A 23008-nucleotide genomic window follows, 5' to 3' on the forward strand; every position below is an offset into this window, starting at 1 on the left:
AGCTACAACCCTTATTTCTCACATACTCTATAGGACACCAGGTCAAACTATTAGTTCTGTGGAAAAAATAACAGCAACAGAAACATGACTTTGGACATTTGGGATCACATAAAACGAATAATTGTACACTGAATTTTTACACTATCATCTGGTGGTTTTGGCTCTAGGGGGGACATGGTTTTAATTTTTTTGGTATAGCCACTTGCTGTCAGAGCTTCTCGGGTCATTTCTCACATTTTTGCTCCAGAAATCTGTTCACTTGGTTAATACATTAATACAATAAGACTAAACTTGCTTACTTTTCTGTTAAAAATTTGCACCATCACTTTTCTAAAATCCTAGCCTTCTTAAAAACATTAGTTTCCTTACTAAGCTTAACAGTTTTCTATCATCTAGTGCTCGCTTCGGCAGCACATATACTAAAACAGTTTTCTATCATCTAATACTTTGTATTCTGTTTATCCCCTTCCCTGACACTTAAAGATTTCAGAGACTCTCTCTATTGCCGGTCCTTAAAATTTCATGTGTTTGAGGTCGATGAGCTTCTTAATAAAAAGATGCTTTAGAGAGGATCCTTTGCCTGTTCCCCAGGAGACACTATGTGGCCTAAATTCAAGACCAAACCTGATGGACTTGTTTATTCTTTTTTATTCAAATGTAATTAACATAGTGTTATATTAGTTTCAGGTGTACAATTTTATGATCCAACAATTATACATCACTCAGTGCTTGATATAGTTAAGTGCAGTAGCTTCTCTTTTTTCAGTAAAAAGTATTTGCTAAATCATTCTCCTGCAAGGCCTAGAAATATGACCAACTCAGTGGTGATGAGTACCCTTGGCACCCATACAGTGATCTCCAGATAGATAGCATTTCCAGCTAAAAGGAATCAAAGCCCCTAATATCTTGTGAAAAGAGAAAAAGGAAGGGAGACAGCAGTGACTACTGCAATTGTATCAGAATGACTCAGGAATCAATGTGAGGCTCCTTTTGCCAAGATGGCACAATTTGAGCATCAATAAGAACAACTACTACGACACATTTTGGGTTAAAAATCCATTAATTCGGGATCCCTGGGTGGTGCAGCGGTTTAGCACTTGCCTTTGGCCCAGGGCGGGATCCTGGAGACCCGGGATCGAATCCCACATCGGGCTCCCGGTGCATGGAGCCTGCTTCTCCCTCTGCCTATGTCTCTGCCTCTCTCTCTCTATCTCTTTCTGTGACTATCATAAATAAATAAAAATTTTTTAAAAATCCATTAATTCACAATAACACACACACACACACACACACCCACTTGTTAGTCAACCTCTGAAGAATGCTAAGAAACTAGGTTACTACTCTAAAAATCAGCAAATAGGGGATCCCTGGGTGGCGCAGCGGTTTAGCGCCTGCCTTTGGCCCAGGGCGCGATCCTGGAGACCCGGGATCAAGTCCCACATCGGGCTCCTGGTGCATGGAGCCTGCTTCTCCCTCTGCCTATGTCTCTGCCTCTCTCTCTCTTTCTCTCTCTCTCTCTGTGACTATCATAAAAAAAAAAATTTTAAAAATTAAAAAAATCAGCAAATAAAGGAAAAATAAATCAAGTGTTTAATCTACCTTTCCTTTATAACCAAAGAATAAATGAAGGAAGCCTTTGGTTTCTCTTCCAGTTAAGAAAAACAGGGGAAATAACAGAATGAGAATGTCACAATTTTCCAAGACCTAATATAATATGGGATCATGGCAGTGATAATTAATGGCCACTGATATCAGAAAAAAGAAAGAGAACCCAACTCCTATCCTGATTGAAGTACACTCAGACATATGGATGAAAGTATTTTTTTAAAAATATTTTATTTATTTATTCATGAAAGACACAGGTAGAGAGAGAGGCAGAGACACAGGCAGAGGGAGAAGCAGGCTCCATGCAGGGAGCCTGACGTGGGACTCGATCCTGGGTCTCCAGGATCACACCCTGGGCTGAAGGCGGCACTAAACCGCTGAGCCACCAGGGCTGCCCAGATGAAAGTATTCTTACACCACCACCCCCTCACCCAATGGAACCTGAAACTAAATCAGTCTCTACATTTTTATTGCCAGTATACATAAGTGACTTTATGAAGATGGTCAGCAAAATGCAGAATAAGGCTAACTTTACAAGACTAAGACCCAGTTTATCTAACAAATAGGTTAAAAGGGAGGAAAAAGAAAGCCAATAAAGTGAAAAGGTAATTTGAGATTAATTAAAATATAGGGTTGAGATGTCAATTGTGTAGACCTTATTGAATCCTTACAAACCACTGTTTTAAAAAAAGAAACCACAACAATTAGATACATTATCACTGGATGTTTGATATATTAAGATTACTGTAATTTTTTTTACATATGAAATTAATGTTTTTAAAACTTATTTTCCCATAGAAAATGACTTATGGGTTAGAGGATATAATGTCTGGGAATAACTTCAACAAAATATAATGTGTGGTGTGGTCAGGTGGAGGGTGCTGTCAGGTTAAACATAAAACAAGAATTGATTACTACTAAGCTAGGTAACCTGTACATGGGAGTCAAGTGAAACTGTCCCTCTCCTGGTAATGCTTAAAATTATCTGTAACAAAAAGGTTTTAAACTTCTTCAGCTAAAAACTTTCCTCAGAGCTCCAGTTTGACCATGGATGACATTACCTTAGTCTTATAGGCAAACTCAATCATATTCAAAACCAATTCTCTAACCACTTCTCTGCCCCCTTTCTCTCTGTGAAAAGCACCACCATCCTACTAATGGGGTTCCTCTCACTTCCACATCCAATCAGGTATATCAAGCCCTGTGTGGACTTCTTCCCTTCCTTTCCTTATTGCCACCAGACTAGTTCAGATCTCTCTATCTTTGCCTAGTGCTTCCTTCATCCCACATTATCATCTCTCCCATCTTCATGGGATATTCCCATGAATATCCCCATGATATTCCCATGAATAGTCCCAAAATATTCCTCCAAGTACCCTATTCCTGAACCAGGTTTAACACCCTCCCCCTCACTTATCTACAGCAAACATGTCAATTTGGACTTTGTCTCTAGTTTAATGGATCATAACTTCTTCCTATTATGTTTCTGTGACAAAAACAGAGTAACTAAACTTACCAAAACTAATATTATACAGAGGCATAAAGCAGCCTCTTAAATGTGTCCTTCAGATTAGAATCCCTTCTATTCTCTGGGGTATCTGGGTGGCTCAGCAGTTGAGCATCTGCCTTTGGCTCAGGGCATGCGTGATCCCGGGGTCCAGGGATCAAGTCCCACTTCAGGCTCCCTGCATGGAGCCTGAAGTTCCCTGCTTCTCCCTCTGCCTGTATCTCTGCCTCCCTCTCTCTCTCTCTCTCTCTGTCTCTCATGAATTAATGAATAAAATCTTAAAAAAAAAAAAAAAAGAATCTCTTCAATTCTCATCTTATCATCATCAATTCATATTGGATAATAACTACTCTGTTGATTATACTACTTTACTTTTGAATTTCCTGGACTGAGCATTCACATGCATTACTACAGTTCATCTGATAAAGTGATGTAACTAACAAAGTATATCTAGTATAAATATAATCACATATGAAGCAAAGTGACACGACAATCTGGAAGACAAAAAAGAAAAATCACTGGTATTCACAAGGGAACTTTCAGAGGTCTTAAGTACTTCACACTGTAGCTGACATAATTACATTTTCATTCTTTAAAGCTGGTTTCACAACAATTAGAAAGTTTATTCCCTGCACCAAGCCCTGTTTAAAATATTACATAATTATTTATAGACATAATGGTCAATGTCAAACACCTTTTATTTTAGAGTCTGTCAGGAGTTTAGGACGTCTCAATAGAAGGAGGCAAAACATTTAAGACTTAATTAATACGCTTACCTGATTAGACTTTTCTACTGTACTGCTGGGAACCTCAGTAGTGTCCTTCACAAAAAAGTTATCTATGATGTGTCTCTCTGCACATTCTTGGCTGCAAACTGGACATCGAATGACTCCAACTGGGAAAAACAAAATTGCATTCTAAGTTTTTTTGGTTTGCACAGCATAACGGTTTCATTGTTTGTATATAAGTGTAAAATGATCATGGCAGTAAGTTAACATCTGCCACCATGCAGTTCCAAAGTCTTTTTTCCTGTGATAAGAATTTTCAAGATCCACTCTTCTAGCTACTTTTTAAAAAAATTTAATCAATTTGTCAACATATAGTGTAACACCAGTGCTTAGCACATCACATGCCCTCCTTAATGCCTGTGACCCAGTTACCGCATCCCCCCACCCACTTTCCCTTCAGCAAACTTATTTCCCAGAGTGGAGTCTCTCATGGTTTGTCTTCCTCTATTTTTCCCCCATTCAGTTTCCCTTCCTTCCTTTACAGTCCCTTGCACTATTTCTTTTATTTCACACATAAGTCAAAACATGTGATAACTGTCTTTCTCCAGTTGACTTATTTCACTCAGCATAACACCCTCCAGTTCCTTCCACGTAAATGTAAATGGTATTTATCCTTTCTGATGGCTGAGTAATATTCCATTTTACATATACACCACATCTTTATCCATTCATCTGTCAAAGGACATCGTGGCTCCTTCCACAATTTGGCTACTGTGGACACTGCTACTATGAACACTGGGGTGCAGGTGTCCCCTCATTTCACTACATCTGTATCTTTGGGGTAAATACCCAGTAGTGCAATTGCTGGGTCATAGTTCTAGATACTTTCAAATAGGCAATATAATATTATTAACTACAGTCACCATGCTGTACATTACAACCCTATGACTTATTCATTTTATAACTGGAAATTTGTACCTTTGACCCTGCTCATTCTTTACCCGCTCATGACCCTTTACATCTTAGGCAATCACAATTTGTTCTCTGTATCCATGAGCTCTCATTATAAATTTAAATACAAATATACTAAGCACTAAATGAGCACATCTCATTCGAATTGTAACTGGGTTCTTTTATAATGTCCACTCTCTTCCAGATCATACCTGCTATTACTTAACACAAAGCAATTCAGTGTGTGTGTGTGTGTATATATATATATATATATATACACACACACACACACGTATGTACACATATACATATATCCTACACTTAATTTAATAATGAATAAAACTTCATTATTTTAAATGATATGCCCCTTCAATAACCCCATGCTGCTCTTTTCATTGTTTAGTAATTTCCCCTGGTAGTGGTTTTCAAATATGGATGTGCAGAACCACGTGGGAGATTTTTTTTTAAAAATTGAGACTTCTGGTTTTCTCTGGATCTACAGAACCAGGATATCTCTGAAGGGGGAGTACAAAGATACTTGTTTTGCTTAAAGTCTCCATGGGAGATTAAGAAACACTATTGTATTTCCTTTAACAAGTACAAATATATCCCTCCTTTGTGGGGGGGGGGGGGGAATAATCTTTCATTGTGCTTGGTAAAACAATAAGTAATAATTATGAATTAAAATCTAATTTTTTAAAAAAGATTTTACTTATTTATTAGAGAGAGAGAGAGAGAGAAAGATCGGCAGAGACACAGGCACAGGGAAAAGCAGGCTCCACTCAGGGAGCTTGACGTGGGACTCGATCCTGGGTCTCCAGGATCAGGCCGTGGGCCGAAGGGAGCTACCTGGGCTGCCCAAAAATCTAAGTTTTTGATTAAAATTTTAAAAATCTAATATTCACTTGATGCTATAATTTGGACCAAGGAGACTGCAATAAGGTTCTCAGGTACATTTCCTGTAAAATGAAATGCATGAGAATGAATATAAAGTAATCCAAAGGTCAATTTCATTTATATATATATATATATATATACAAGCAATAAACTAATTTTTAAATTGAAGAACCCATTTTACAATAGCAACAAAAATATACTAAGTACTGAGAAATAATTTTTACATATAGAAGACCATTGTGGAGAAAAACTGTTAAGCTGTATTTAGAAATATTAAAATATATCTAAGTAAAGAAAACCTGTGTCCATGATGGTAAATAAAGCAATTCTTCCCAAACATATCTATAGATTCAATGCAGTTTTAATAATCTCAACAGGAATTTCAATAGAATTTTGACAAAGTGGTGGGGCATGTCTATCAAGTAACAGGAATTACTCTAAAGATAGTAATTAAAATGGTGTGAAATTTATTCAAGGATAAAAAAAAAAGTAGAACAGGATACATGTACCAGAAATAGGCTCACATTTAAGTACATTTTATACATGATAAATGTGGCACCAGAGATCAATGGGAAAAGTTCTCATGATGCTGTAGTTCTCTAAAACGGGAGGAGAATGAATTAAATTACTACTCAATTAAAAATAGTAATTCTTTTAAAAGATTAAGAACCTTAAAACTTTCACAAAGAAACATAAGAGAACATCTGTATAACCTTGGAGCAAGAATAAATTTTTTTTTAAGATTTTAATTTATTTATTTATGATAGACAGACAGAGAGAGAGAGAGAGAAAGGCTCCATGCCAGGAGCCTGACACAGGACTCAATCCCAGATCCCAGGACCATAGGCAGGTGTTAACCGCTGAGCCACCCAGGGATCCCCAAGAATAAATTTCTAAAGCAAGAAACAAAAAGCAAGAGATTAAGGGAAATATTAATAAATTCTATTTCATTTAGGTTAAGAACTATAGGTAGTCAAAAGATTACCATGAAGAAAGTAAGACAAGGCTCAAACTGGAAAAAGATGTACCTAATACATGTTACTAACAAAGAATAATAAAAATCTGCAAATTATGAGAAAATGCATTTCACAAAAGATTGAGTACACATATTTTTCCCTATTCTTCCAGACAAGTACAGCTAAAAATCAGGCATTCTACATGAAACAATCATAAGACTGAAATGTAGAGGGAAGGCAGCAGATTATCTAGAGTCTTCAGGATCCAAAGAACAACACAGAAAACAAAACAAACAAAACAAAACAAACAAACAAAAAAAAACAAAACAAAGAACAACACAGTGGTGAGTTCACTGGATTTTCTTTTAGCCTCATATATTCCAAAGTGGGTGTTCATGAAGTCACCAGCCTATGAATATCATCAACAGGTGTAAACAACAACAACAAAAAATACCCATAGAAACCTGCTCTGTTCAAAGGACCAGGAAATAGGTAATGTATCAAGACAAAATTTTTAGACAGTAACTGCTCTACTTCAGCCAAACACCACAGATAAAACTGTGCTCCTTTTCCCACCAGCAAAGGGCCAGTGGGAAGCACAGACTTCCATCCTGGCCAAGCAGAAACCAAGTAACCCAACCACACACTGCTGTGGTTTGTCAGAGAAACCTGGAACTGGGGCTTTCATCCTTACCAGATGCTAATGAGGCCCCCTGCAGTACTAGTGGAGACCACATGAAGAACCTGAAATTTTGCACCTCCCTGAGAGGAATGAGGTACTCCTCTACCTCTGTGCTGGGTTGGTGTTAGAAAAGGCCTATCGGACACTCAGAACTTTTACTACTGCCTACCAGTAACCTCGAGCTGTACCCATCCCTTAGATATGTCAATGAGGAACAATGGGAAGTAGTAAACAGACACTCATGCCCCTATCAGCCAGGGAATTATCAAGAGGTATCAAGAGACTTTCACACTATCCACCAGTAGTCAGGAGGAGACCCTCCCCTTCCAGATGTCAGGGGATGCAGCATAAGGAACATGGACTTCAATTTCAACCTCTCACGAGGCAGAAAATAAATACTAGGAGCAGAGACCAATGGAATTGAAAACTGAAAAGTCAATCAAACAAAAAGCTGGTTATTTGAAAAGGCCAATAAAATTAACAAAACTTTAATAAGACTGAAGATGACAAAGGAAAAAATATAATTAAATATAATTTATCAAAGAATGAAAAATGGAATAGCTACAAACCATGTGGACATCAAAAGGATATTAGAGGAATACTAACACTAGTCACAGAAATTTAACAATGCAAGTGAAACAAATTCCTCAAAAAGTACAAACTCCTATGACTTATCCAGTATGAAATAATTTGAATAGCCCTATAGCTATTTGAAAATTGGCTCCAAACAAACCAAAATAGGTGTAAACCTAGCAAAACATGTACTTATGCATGGACTTACATGCATTTAAGACGTCAATTCTCATTAATGTAAGCTGTGGGTTTAACACAATTTAACACAATTCCTAATATCCCAGCAACATTTTTTTGTAGATATAGATAAGATTTTAAAATGTATATAGAAAGGCAAATGTACAATAGTAGCTAAGTCAATATAGAAAACAAGAATAGGGGCAGCGCGGGTGGCTCAGCGGTTTAGCGCCACCTTCAGCACAGGGTGTGATCCTGGAGACCCAGAATCGAGACCCACGTCAGGCTCCCTGCAAGGAATGGAGCCTGCTTCTCCCTCTGCCTGTGTTTATGCCTCTCTCTCTCTCTCTCTGTGTGTGTGTGTCTCTCATGAATAAATAAATAAAATTAAAAAAAAAAAAACAAGAATAGAGGAACTGTTCTATCCAATTTCAGGACTTATTTTATAGCTACTATAATCAAGAATGTTACTGACCAAGGGATAGACACAGATGGATAAAACAGAATCGAGAAATGAAAAAGAGCCACACGAGTAGGGCCAACTCATTTTTGACAAGACACATAAATGACACAAGACAAGACACGCCCAGGGCGTGATCCTGGAGACCTAGGATCGAGTCCCATGTCAGGCTCCCTGCATGGAGCCTGCTTCTCCTTCTGCCTGTGTCTCTCTCTGCCTCTCTCTTAGCACTGAAAGTACAAAATGCTGATGAGGGATGTAACGTGTTCATGGACTGGAAGATTCATTGCAATAAAGATGTCAATTCTCCCTAAGTTGACCTATAAACCAGTATATTCTATCTAAATCCTAAGCAAGATTTTTTTTTATAAGTATAGACAATATTATTCCAATATTTATGTGGAAAAGAATAGCTAAAGCAATTTTGAAAAAAAAAAAAGGGTGAGAGGAATTACTACCCAATTTTAAGACTTACATAGATATAGTAGCTGAGACAGGGTGGTATTGGCAAAAGGAAGGATAGACACATAGATGAAAGGAACAGAAAAGAGCATCCAGAAATACACCTAACACAAATCAGTCCAACTGATTTTTGACAAAAGTGTGAAAATAATTCACACTTTTGGAATTATTGGAATAATTGGAAGCAAAGTCTTCTCAACAAATTGCAACGGAGTAACTTGGGTATTCATACGCAAGAAATTGAGCCTCAATCTAAATTTCACATTTTATGTAAGATTAACTCAAAGTGGATCAGATTTAAATATAAAACACAAAACTATAAAACTTTTAGAAGAAAACAGGAGAAAACCTTAAGGACCTTGTACTTTATAAAACTTCTTATATCAAAAACATAACCCATTAAAAAAATATGGATGAATTTGATTTCATCGTTAAAAACTTTTGCTCTGCAAAAGGCTTGTGAAGATGGAAAAAAAAAAACCGACTACACACGGGGAGAAAATATTTGCAAAGCACAGATCTGACAAAGGATTCATATCTACAATATATAAAAAACTCTCAAAACTCAATAATGAAACAACAAACATCCCAATTAGAAAATGGGCAAAACACATGAAGAGACATTTCACCAATGAGGATACACAAATGGAAAATAAGCACACATCACTAGCCATCAGGTAAATGCAAATTTAAAATCAAGATGAGATAGGAGTACATAGGTATTGCCACTACTTTTTATTTTGGATCACTCATACATTCCCAAGGGGAATATAAAATAGCTTGGTAGTTTCTTAAAAATTAAACATAATATTTATCATATGAATTAATCACACTCCAGGGCATTCCAAAGGAACAAACTTAAGTCCACAAAAATCTGAACACAAACTTAATTCAGCGTTATTCATAATCACCTCAAACTTGAAAAGACCCAAATCTCCTGAAATAAGTTAATGATTAAGTAAACTGTGCTATATCCATACCATGGAATGTTAGTTAGCAATAAAAGGGAAATAACTCTTAATACATGCAACAAATTGATTGGATTTTAAGGGCAGCATTCTGAGTGGAAAAAAGCTAATTTCAAAGGTCACTTATGAATGATTCTATTTATGTAGCATTCTTAAAATGACAAGATTATAGAGATAGAAAACAGTGCTTTGCCTGAAGTTAGGGATGATGGAGTATGGAGTGAGGAAAGGGTAGATATGATTACAAAGAGAGCGCTGGTGGTGATGGAATAAAACAGGAACAGAAGTGTATTGATTGTGATGATGAATATATGAATCTACACCTGATAAAGTGGCAAAGAACTATAGGCACTGTTGTACCAATGCTAATTTCCTTGTTTTGTTTTGTAATAGTTACATTAGATGTAATCACAGGGGAAAACTGGGTACATGATGAGATCTCTCTGTAAATTCCCATCAACTTATTATTATTTCAAAATATAAAGTCAAAAAAAAAAAAAAACCCCAAACCCTAAAACGAACTGACATTTATTTAGTGTTCTCCTTGTATGCACTGCATTACCCTCATAAAGATGAGGAAACAGATCAGAAACTCTGGTTAATCTGGAATTATGATTTGAACTCTTGGCTGACTGATCCAGGTGCAGGCTCTTCCACTACCCTTTACAAAACTGTTTAGAAAACCACAGGTTAATTGATCACATCATTTTGATATATAAGATATTAGTCCACAAATTAAGAATCCATTTGTGGCTCTCTTTTCTTTCCTGGCTGCTTGAAGCTCAGCTGCCCTCATGAACAACGCAGTAACTATGTGGAGGACCAGGAAGTTCGCAACAAACCAACTACTTCAGCAGAAATAGACAGGGCAGCCTCGGTGGCTCAGCGGTTTAGCGCCACCTTCAGCCCAGGGCGTGATCCTGGAGACCTAGGATCGAGTCCCATGTCAGGCTCCCTGCATGGAGCCTGCTTCTCCTTCTGCCTGTGTCTCTCTCTGCCTCTCTCTCTGTGTGTCTCTCATGAATAAATAAATAAAATCTTTAAAAAAAATAAAAAAAATAGACAGTCATTGATGTTCTTCACCCCAGAAAGGCAACAGTACCTAAGACAGAAATTCGAGAAAAACTAGCCAAAATGTACAAGGCTACATTAGATGTCATCTTTTTATTTGGATTCAGAACTCATTTTGGTGGTGGCAAGACAACTGGCTTTGGCATGATTTGTGATTCCGTAGATTATGCAAGGAAAAACAAACCCAAACGTAGACATGCAAGACATGGCCCATGAGAAGAAAAGGATGTCAAGAAAATCTGAAAAGGAGCACAAGGACAGAATGAAGAAAATCAGGTGGATTGCAAAAGAATGTTGGTGCTGGCAAAAGGGCACAAAAGTTTTGCAGTAACTATCTGTGGTGATTGTGCAAATTTTTCATGAGAGGATTAATAAACTAAGAACTTAAAAACAAAAAGAATCCCATCTGTTTAAGGTGTGGAATTTGTCCTACATGAATTTGAATCCAAATACATGCTAACTTAACAATACCTTTTTAACCATAAAGTTAAGGGGGAAATGTCATTTGCTTTAAAGATTTCAATTTTTAAAAAAAATTTTTTTTTAATTTTTATTTATTGTTGATAGTCACACAGAGAGAAAGAGAGAGAGGCAGAGACACAGGCAGAGGGAGAAGCAGGCTCCATGCACCGGGAGCCCGATGTGGGATTCGATCCCTGGGTCTCCAGGATCGCGCCCTGGGCCAAAGGCAGGCGCCAAACCGCTGCGCCACCCAGGGATCCCTTCAATTTTTTTTTAAGTGAATCTTTATACTTAATGTGGGGCTCAAACTCACAACTGTAAGATCAAGAGTCCCATGCTCTACTGACTGAGTCAGCCAAGTGCCCCGGGAAATGTAACTTCTATTCAACCAAGTCTGAGTACACTTATAGTTCCCTGCACAAACTAGTAGAGTTTAGCACTCAGAACATGTCCCTTCAGAATCTGTAAGGATTAAGATCTGATTAACAAAGAAAAAATAATTCTCTAAGAATTGTGGAGATTTTTACTTTAATCATTCATTGCTGTGTGTTTAAAGGTCACAGTTGCTTTTTTGGTTAGCTTGAAAAATTTTTAGGTGGTACATAACTTTAAGTCTGTTTTAAAATGTTACCTTTAATGACGCCTGCACCCCAACCCACCTTCCTGTACAAATGATCCCCTTATCCTGCTCTCTTGTCCCTCGTGGCATTTATATTTATTTATATTTACTATTTATTATCTGGCGATCCCAAATAGAATGTAAATCATTGGTGTCTATTTAATTCAGCAATAAATATTCCAAGGAACCTAAAAATGTACCTGAACTAACACTCAATAAATACTTGGTGAATGACTAATAAACTCCCTTAGTAATACACATACCCTATGATCCAGAATTCCAACATTGAGAAACTCATACTTCAGCATCAGGAGAGATGTTCAAGAACGTTCATCACAGCATTTTTCATAAAAGCCCACAACTGGAAACAATCCAAATGTCCATCAACAGTAGAAACGAAATACTGCGATATATTCAAATAGTAAAATACACCAATGACATCACTACACTTTAACTACAGACACCAACACAACTGAATCCCAAAAAATATTATATTAAGTGAAGAAGTCCTAGAAGAATACAGACACCATTCAAGTTAAAAAAAAATCCAATACAATTCAAATAAATTATTATATAGGAAAGCATACACAGATGATCAACTATAAAGAAAAGCATGGGAATGATTAGCATACAAGTCTGGACAGTGGGTAGGCCCAGGAAAGAGCAAAGCAGCAGCAGTAGCAGCTCCTCTCCAGTACTAACTTCAAAACAGGTCTATTGTTCAACTAAACTGCTTCCAAAGCTGAGAAGACGGGTGCAAATGAGACCTCAGGCCTAGTAAAAAACCTGCTTGCTTTTGTCAGAGCAAGCAGGTTTTTTCTCTTCTAACTCTAGACTCTAGACTTCTAACTCTAGACTAGCTGCTAGGGTACTAGTAGCCCTCAGAGCAACCCAGCTCTTGTAAATTAATAAGTATAACCCCCATCTTACAGATCAGAAAACTAATCACCATCACTTGCCCAGGGTCATACAACTACTAAGTGGCAAATCTGGGATTTGAATCTAGCCTAATGACACATCTGGTATACATTCTACACGGAACATATTTAAATTAAAAAAAAAAAAGGAATATGTTGCTTAAAACCATATAGACCTAGGTGCCTTCTTTGGATTGATTGCTCTATAACCCCTAAAACCTTTTGAGCCTCCATTTCCTCTTCTGTAAAACAACAGTAAATGATAATCATAATAATGGTTACCATATTGTGAGTTTGCTGTGTTCCAGTTGTGCTACATGTTTCACACTCATCAGAATAAATTTGAGGTAGGACTGTTCTAAGGATTCTATGAATAAATGTATAAAAAGGACCTAATGATGTCAAGCTGGTTACTTAGTAAACCTGCGCATTATAATTAAAATCAGGTAACAAGGGACTCCTTCTGAAAAGATCAGCATGACTTCATCTATCTGATTTCCTCAAAGTATGATCTACTAATGCTACAAATGAATTCAGGTTAATAAGTGCACCTCTACCTAAAAGTACCAGTAGGAAAAGAAAGTGCATAACTAAAAGTAACAATGGGACTCAATGCTGCATGTATCTTAAATTTGTGTCTCAAGTTTCATTCCAACCTCACAATTTAAGAGTACAAGAAAAACAAGACACTGCATACTATATTATAGTAAGTAATTGAATGCCTATATGAAAAAAGGGGTTCTTTTGACACGCTATCCTGGGAAGAATGGGAATACTATAAAAACATAATTCAACTCCCATTTTTGAAAGGGAAAACGTGAGATCCAAAAGGCAAGCAGGTAGTCAACTTTAAAGAGAAAAGGAAATGGGTCTCACAAATGCTATAAATTGCTTCTTTTAGCTAATACCAAAGGTAAGAATATAGAGTATGTGCTGGGGAGAAGCTAAACAAGGAAATCACCTATTAAAAAATTAACACTTCAGTATTATATTTTTCTGCATTTTAAAGGAAAAGGACTAAATGATGCTCTGTCCTATCGATGCCACTGATGGCTTCCTACTTAAACACACATACATACACATGTATTTAACAAAAGACCTAATTAAATGTTATCTACAAGAAATCCAATTAAATATGCACACAGTTTAAAAAAATAAAAAAGACAGAAACAGATACACATTCAACAATAAGTCTATAAAACCTGGAAGACTTTACCAGATGTAAAGTGGGACAATATATAATGATAAAGGGGTAAATTCCTTACAAAGACATAAACAACTTGAACAAAAGAATCAAATAACTTGATGCAAATGATGTTTAAAGAATACCCAATGATAGCAGAATACATATTAAGTGTGTCTGGAATATATACCCAGAAATACCATACGCTGAGCAACAAAACAAGTATGAATAAATTAAAAGAACTAAAAACACACAACACTGTTCCATGATCACAATGAGATTAACTTAGAAATTAGAAATGGAACTGGAAAATCCCCAACTATGTGGAAACTGAACTTATTTCCATGTTGATTAAAAAAACAAAAATCAACAATCTAGGAAACTTCTATGTCAAGAATCTAGAAAAAGAACTGCAAATTAATCCCAAAGAAAGCAGAATGAAGGAAATAATGAGTAGAAAAGTACTGAGAAAGAAAAGAAAACGGGAATAAAGGAAAACAAAAAAGGCAATGAAACAGAAGTTAGTTTGGGAGGTGAGGGGGGATGGGTTGTTAAAATTAATACTCTAATACTCTAGCTAGACTTATCAAAAACTAATAATGAAAAAAAATCAAATAAAATAGAGGCCATTGTACAGACTTTGTGGACCTTAAAGTAACAGGAGAATACTGTGATCAACTTGAATAAATGTACTGATTCTTTGAAAGACAGAATTACCCCAAATCTTAAAAAAATAAAAATAAAAAAAAAAGAAAAAAAGAAAACCTGAATAGCCCTGTATCAATTAAAGAAACTGAAGTTGTTTCCAAACGTTCCCTCAAAGAAAAGTCTAGCTCTAGAAGGAACCACTGGTGAATTCTGTCAAACATAAAAAGATAATATCAGCTATAAACAACTCTTAGAAAACAGAGAAGAAACACATTTCTCATCTCATTTTATAAGGCCAATAATGTCCTGATACTAAAATCAGATGCAATTAGGGCAGGACAGAAATGTACAGATCAGTATGTCTCATGAACAAAGATTAACAAAAATCATTAACAAAATATCAGAATATCAATATCAGAATATCAGAATATCAAGGGAATATCACATAAAAAGGATAATACATCATGGTTAAATAAAGTTTATCATAGAAATGCAAGGCTGGTTGAGCATTCAAATCAATTACACTAAATCACTACATTAACAAAGGAGAAAAGTCTTAGTATGATCATCCTTGAAAAATTCAGCACCCATACAAGATAAAGATACATTTAGTATCCTAGGAATAGAATGAAACTTCCTCAACCTGATAAAAGCCATGTTTGAAAATCTTACACATAACATATTTAATGATGAAATACTAAATGCTTTCTGGTGTGACTTGGAAGAAATCAAGGACTTCCACTCACAACTTCTATTCCAAGCTCTTTTAATTAGTACAAAAAAGGCAAGATAAAGATAAAGGGTAAACAGGTTGGAAAAGGATAAGTATAATTGTTTAAAGTCACAAGAAGCAATCACCTATGTAAAAAATTATAAAGCATACTCACACAAAAACAAACCAAACAAAAACACATGACACAAGAACATTTTTATCAAATTACATGTTAGTCCTGTATAATGGAAACTAAGAAACAAAAATTAATGATCACCCTTAAGAGAGACATTAAACATGTTCCTGGAATGGAACATTCAACATGGTTAGGATATTCCTTCTCCCCAAACTGAGCTAAAGATTCAGTGCAATTCCAATTAAAATACCACCAGGCTTTTTGTAGAAACTGACAAACTGATGCTAAAATTTATATGAAAATGCAAAAGGACAAGAATAGCAAAAACAATTTGAAAAATAAATTTGGAGGGCTTATGTGATCTGATTTCAAGACTTACTATAGAGCTACAGTAATCAAGACAGGATGGTATTTATGTAGGGACAGAAATACAAACAATGGAACAGAGTGGACTCCAGAAATAGATATATACATATAGAATATAAAATAAGTATTTAATCATTGTCTCAGAAAGGCTTGAGAGCAAATACAACAACTAAGAATTTTGCAGAAGTGAAGTGATAAATCCTACCAAGAGAAAAATCTTAAAAGCAAAGAAGAGGGCAGCCCCGGTAGCGCAGTGGTTTTAGCGCCGCCTGCAGCCCGGGGTTTGATCCTGGGGACCCTGGATCGAGTCCCATGTCAGGCTCCCTGCATGGAGCCTGCTTCTCCCTCTGCCTGTGCCTCTGCCCCTCTCTCTCTCTGTCTCTATGAATAAATAAATAAAGTCTTTAAAAAAAAAAAAAAGCAAAGAAGAAAAAAACAGATGGCTTATCATCAAACAAGACAAAAGTAAGACCAATTGCCTACTTCTCACCAGCAACAATGTAAATCAGAAAACAGTAGAAAGGCATCTTCCAAGTGTTAAATAGAATAATTGCCTTGCTGGACCTCTAAACCCAGCAGAAATATCTTTAAAGATCAATTAAGATAAACAACTTTATGTGATTTGGCCAGTCAACCTCAATACTATTCTACTAACAAATCTTTACTAGACATTCTTTGCTTCCTGATGCAATATGAAGTATATTCTTCATATGAATATGATGCATCTTCTATGGAGTAATATTACCAAACAAGATTCAGCCTGAATTTAATCACCTAAACTTCTAGTTGAGAGGAATGACTTAAAGAGCGTATGAGGAGGGACGCCTGGGTGGCTCAGCAGTTGAGCATCTGCCTTTGGCTCAGGGAGATCCTGGAGTCCCGGGATCGAGTCCCGCATCGAGCTCCCTGCATGAAGCCTGCTTCTCCCTCTGTGTCTCTGCTTCTCTCTCTCTCTGTCTCTCATGAATAAATAAAATACTTTTAAAAATGTATGAAGAAACACCACAGAAATGCAGAACATAAAGTATTTTATCACTCCAACTGATGAGTTCTTTACAAGTCCAAATAATAGAATAGGGAGAGGAAAGGAAACTATTCTAGTTTAAGAAAGACTTTAAGAAACACAGTAACTAAATGTGCTTAGTTAATCCTTGACTGGTTTCTGGTTTGAACAAAACAGCTGTAAAGGACATTTTGAGGACAAGATAGTTAATGTGAAAACGATGCACTTGTCTTAGAATATTAGAAAACAACAGCTATGCTAACTACCCATGATAATGATATGAGATTATCCAGGCAATTGTTCTTATTTTGGAAGATTCAAGTTAAAGTATTAAGGATGAAATGCCAAATCTGTGATTTACTTTTTTAAAATAGCAGTAAAAATGGCAGCAAAAGATGTCCAAAAAATGGCAGCTTCTAGGGTTGGTCTCTCTACCAAAACAAACATTAAGCTGGAAAAACACTAACAGAATCCACTATTTTAGAACTCTAGAGTCACTCAGACACTTATAGCAACAAGAGAAGTGCTTAATAGAGACAGAGGCTGTTGAATTTTGGTAAAAGAGCTGCTTGGGTAAACCAGCTACCATTCCTCCTTCTTGAATCCTATTGCATTGTGGGTATAGTAGCCTGCATTACTCAAGTGGCTGGCTGGTTCCAGAGGGACAGTAGGATCTTGAACTCTAAACTTAATTTTGGAGTTTTGTGATTTGGGTAGTACAAGGTTCCTCTGAGGGTCAGCTAGGATGGCTGGCTTTATTCAGCACCCCCAGAATACAGCAGCTTCTTTGGTGGCACCTATCAGAACATCTAAAGAGGCATATACACTTAAAAAAATTCCACACATTAACAACAGAACTTCTGAGATGTCACAGGCTGAGTGCCAAGATAACAGGTCAGTAATGGGCACAAGAAAAGCTTTGTGAAAACAGTTTAGGAAAGCCACTATACAAATAGGCAACTGAAGACCTCAACAAGCAACAAAATCAATTCCTGAAGAGAACCTGACTTCCAAAGTTACCACAATATACTACTCAAAATGTCCAGGTTTCAACAACAAAAAATATAAAGTATTTAAAGAAATCAGGAAATAGAATTCATTCGTAGGAAGCAAGAATTTGACAGAGATGGCAGATCTGAACAGGCAGAAGAAATAATCAGCAAGCCTGAAGACAAGTCAGTTCAAGTTATCCAGTATGAAGAATAGAATGAAAATAATGATAAAGAAAATTGAACAGAATCTGAGGGACTTGTGGGATAATACAAAAAAATAATGGTTGAAAATAGCCTAAATTTGATGGAAGTCATGAATCTACATATCTAAGAAGTAGGGGTTGGGAGTGTGTGTGTGGGGGGGGGAACCCCAAGTAAGCTAAACACAAAGAGATCTGGCGATTATGGTAACTCTAGAACTCTAACTGTCCCACTCCTCCTCGATTGCTGATTTTTGCTTATTGATGGAGGGAACAGTTCCTTTGTGAGTTTTATTAACTATCTTGCAAAGTATGTATGTATTCCTTTTGAAGTTTCTGTTCCATGCACTCTGATGGCCAGCCAATCACCTGACAAAGATTTCCTTAAATATCTGACTCCAAAACGTGAAGGAGGTACTGTCACTTAAAATTTCAGCAAACATCAATGTCCAGTCCTCAGGAATCTGTCAGACCAATCAAAACACACAACCTTAAATTTTGGAGCCCTCTACCAAAGAGCAACAGCCTTTCCCTTCAATCAAACACTCTCTTAGTTCTTTTAAGAGTTTGACCAAGGTCCAGAGTCTAAAACAGTTGATTCTAGTCGTTTTCTCCAGTTTATTGGTTGTTTCACTGAAAAGACCAAACCCTATGAAGTTCTACCGTGTCATTAGGCATGATGTCACTTTGACTTAACCAGAATTTAAAACTATTATACACCAACAGCACTATCAAAAGGGTGAAAAGACAACACAGAGAGAGAAAAATATTTGCAAATCAAAATTTAGTAAGGTTTTAATATCTAGAATATATAAAGAAGCCCTACAACTCAACAACAGAAAATGTCAGTACCAAAGGACTCGAATAGACCTATCTCCAAATAAGATACACAAATGATAAATAAGTATATGAAATGATTCTGATCATTAATCAGTAGGGAAATGTAAATCAAAACCACAGTAAGATATCACTTCACATCCACAAGAATGGCTATTCTCCAAAAAAGGAATGGAAGTGTTGCAGAGGATGGAGGTTATGGAGAAATCTGACCCTGATACATTGCTGGTGGGATACAGCAGATAAAGTGGTGCAGCCAATGCAGAAAAGAGTTTGGTAGTTCCTCAAAGAGTTAAAAACATAGAATCACCAAATGATCTAACAATTTCAGTTCTAGGTATATGCCCAGGAGAACTGAAAATGGGACTCAGCATATACTTGTTCACAGCAGTGTTATTCATAAGAGTGGAACAGTGGCTCTGTCCATCACAGATGAATGAATAAAATGCGCTGTGTCTATAAAATAGAGTATTATTTGACCATTAAATCAGAATGAAATTCTGATGCTGTAACAATGATAATCCTTGAAAATACTAAATAAAATAAACCAGACAAAAAGGTCAAATTATACACATATAGATTATGTAGGTAATTCTACTTATATGATATGTATATACATATAAAAATTGTACTTACATGAGTTATCTACAATAGACAAATTCAGAAGGATGGAAAGCAAAATAGAAGTTACCGGGGGCAGGAAGGGTGAAATGAATTACTGCTTATGAGTAGAGTTTCTATTTAAGATGATGAAAAATAGGGATCCCTGGGTGGCGCAGAGGTTTGGCGCCTGCCTTTGGCCCAGGGCGCGATCCCGGAGACCTGGGATCGAATCCCACATCAGGCTCCCGGTGCATGGAGCCTGCTTCTCCCTCTGCCTGTGTCTCTGCCTCTCTCTCTCTCTGTAACTATCATAAATAAATAAAAATTTTTAAAAAAAGATGATGAAAAATATTTTGGGAATAGTAGTGATGGTTACACAACATTATAATTGTACCTAAAGTCATGAAATTGTAGGCCTAAAAATGATTAAAATGGGGAGCTCCTGGATGGCTCAGTGGTTTTATGTCCGACTCTTTGATTTCAGTTCAGATCTTGATCTCAGGGTTGTGAAACGGAGCCCCAAGTTGGGCTCCGAGCTGGGCATGGAGCCTGCCTAAGATCTCCCTCTCCCTCTCCACCTCTGTCCCCCTTAACCAGGTACTCTGTTTTTCTTAAAAAAAAAAGGGGGGGGGGCGGGTTAAAATGGTAAAATTTACATTGTGTACAATTTTACCATAATAAGAAAAATATTCAGAGTTTGTAAAGCATAGTAGAGTCAACCCCAATGAATTAAAGAAAGTCAATTAACTACCAAAGTTTCTTAAGTGAAACAGAAAACATGAAGAGTCTTACAGATAAAACTTTAGGAAAACTGAATCCGGAGTCAAAATTTTCCCACAAAGAAAAGCACAAGTTCTAATTGCTATTATATATTCAAGAAAAAAAATGATTCCAATCTTACACAAATTCTTTCAGAGAACTGTAAAAGGTAGCACTCTCTAATTCATTATATGAAGCTCACATAACTCTAGAGGAAAACTTATAAGAGTAGTATAAAAGGGATGCCTAGGTGGCTCAGCAGTTGAGCATCTGCCTTTGGCTCAGGGTGTGATCCCAGAGTCCTGGGATCAAGTCCCACATCAGGCTCCTCACAGGGAGCCTGCTTCTCCCTCTGCTCATGTCTCTGCCTCTCTGTCTCTCATGAATAAATAAAATCTTAAAAAAAAAGTAGTCTAAAAAAGGATAATCACAAAGCAGCAGGAAGATGGCACTGGAGTATGAGGACTCGAGGTTCACCTTGTCCCATGAACCCAGCTAATAGTATGAAATCATCCTAAATAGCCCAGAATATGACCTGAAGACTTGACAGAACAAACTCCACAACTAAAGGGAGAGAAGATGCCACACTGAAGAAGGTAGTAAGTGTGGAGATGTGACTTAGGGGAGAAACAGATTATGGCCACTGTGGAGGGGAGAGAGCCATGGTCACAGAGAAGGGTGAGAGGACTAAAGAGGGAAAGGGAGAAGATGAGCAGCCTGGGTAGTTCAGAGGTTTAGCCCTGACTTTGGCCCAGGGCATGATCCTGGAGACCCAGGATGGAGTCCCACTTCGGGCTCCCTGCAGGGAGCCTGCTTCTCCCTCTGCCTGTGTCTCTGCCTCTTTCTCTCTCTCTCTGCATCTCTCATGAATAAATAAAATCTTTTAAAAAGAGAAGGAGGAGGACAGGGAGAGAGAGAGAGGCACACACACAAGGGAATACACAAGAACATTTCCACCAAGCCACTGGCTTAGAAAACAAGAAGAGCTGAATTTCATGAGTTCTTGCAACCAGCGGGGCTTAAAGCCTGGAGTTTTAAAGGACAGTGGGCTTGTCTGTGATAGAGCCCTGAGGGCACTGTGCTGCTCCTGGAGAGAAGGCAGGCAAACCACCCAGAAGCACAGTGTGGAGTGATCTTAAGAGTGCCTGAGGCACACACTGGGGAGGTTTATTTGTTCCTCTCAGAGGGTCCCTGAGAGGCAGAGTCCAGAGACACTTCTCTAGAACAAAAGAACTGTCTGGTGCCATTTCCCTCCCCCCACTCCTCAGCATAAACACAGAGCCACATGTAGAAAAGCAGCACACAGTACCAACACTGGCTGCCTAACTTGCTTACATCAAGCACAACCTCCTGCACTCTGGTAGAACTGCCCTTCTCAGTCACAACTCCCTCAGTCCCAGGATGGCTGGCCCCTCCCTCTCAGAAGAACAGCACAAAGCCCATGCCACCCCTCCTGACCAGAGAGTTTTGCAGGGCCTCTGTTCTGGTAGAGGTGGTAACAGGTCTCATTTCACAAGCAGACCAAAGCACATCCAGTTAAAACTCACCATACTCAGGCCAAGGACCAAATACTGCCCATGGCAGGCAAGGAGACAGGCCTGAAGGACAGAGCAGTCAGAACATAAGAACAGACCACATGCAGTACACACCAGAGATACTTTCTGAAGCACTAGGCCCTGGGAACTGCATGATCTCTCCCTCATAAGGCCATTACTTTCAGTAGAAGCAGGAGACATAACTGAACTTTCCTAACACAGAAAAAAAGCAGAGACCTAGACAAAGTATGAGAACAAAGGAATTTATCCCAAATAAGCAAACAAGATAAGGCCAGGGCTTGAGATCTAAATGAAATAAATATAAGCAACATGCCTGATAGAGAATTTAAAACAAGATAGTAAGGACACTCACAGGCTTAAGAAAAGAACAGAAGGCATCAGTGAGAACCTTACCACAGAGATAAAAAGAGTTAAAAAAGAATCAATCAGAGACAAAGAGTGTAATAAGTTAGAAACATGCTTAATGCAATGAATAGCAGGCTGTATAAGTAGAAGAATAAATGAATGACCTAGAAGACAAAGTAATGGAAATTACTCAAGGTGAACAAAAGAGAAAAAGAATTATGGAACATGAGAACAAATTTAGGGAACTCAGTGACTCCATCAAACATAGTAACACCCATATTACAGGAGTCTCAGAAGAGGAAGAGAGAAAAGGGGGCAGAAAATTTATCTGAGGAAATAATAGTTGAAAACTTCCCTAATTTGGAGAAGGAAATAGACATCCAGATTCAGGAGGCACAAAGAACCCCCAGCAAAATCAACAATAGCAGGCCAATTCCAAGACATACTGCAATTGAATTTTCAAAATATAGTGACAAAAGAATCTCAAAAGCAGCAAAACAAAAGAGGTCCTTAACTTACAAGGGAAGACCCATAAGGCTAGCTGGAGATTTCTAACAGAAACCTGGCAAGCCAGAAGAGAGCGGCATGATATATTCAAAGTGCTGAATGAGAAAAATCACAGCCAAGAATACT

At 37.4% G+C, this 23008-nt stretch overlaps 1 protein-coding gene across 2 annotated transcripts in view; it reads right to left on the reverse strand.

Annotated features, from left to right (window-relative positions):
* The window catches only part of TRIM24 (tripartite motif containing 24), a 99523-nt gene that overhangs the window by 56537 nt on the left and 19978 nt on the right, over positions 1–23008 (reverse strand). For both annotated transcript variants that reach the window (XM_038559427.1, XM_038559426.1), the window contains exon 2: positions 3889–4007. In XM_038559427.1, coding sequence (XP_038415355.1) covers positions 3889–4007 — 119 coding nt within the window. The remainder of the gene's footprint in view (positions 1–3888; positions 4008–23008) is intronic.

Source organism: Canis lupus, chromosome 16, assembly GCF_011100685.1.
Source record: "Canis lupus familiaris isolate Mischka breed German Shepherd chromosome 16, alternate assembly UU_Cfam_GSD_1.0, whole genome shotgun sequence".
NCBI classification, from domain to species: Eukaryota; Metazoa; Chordata; class Mammalia; order Carnivora; family Canidae; genus Canis; species Canis lupus.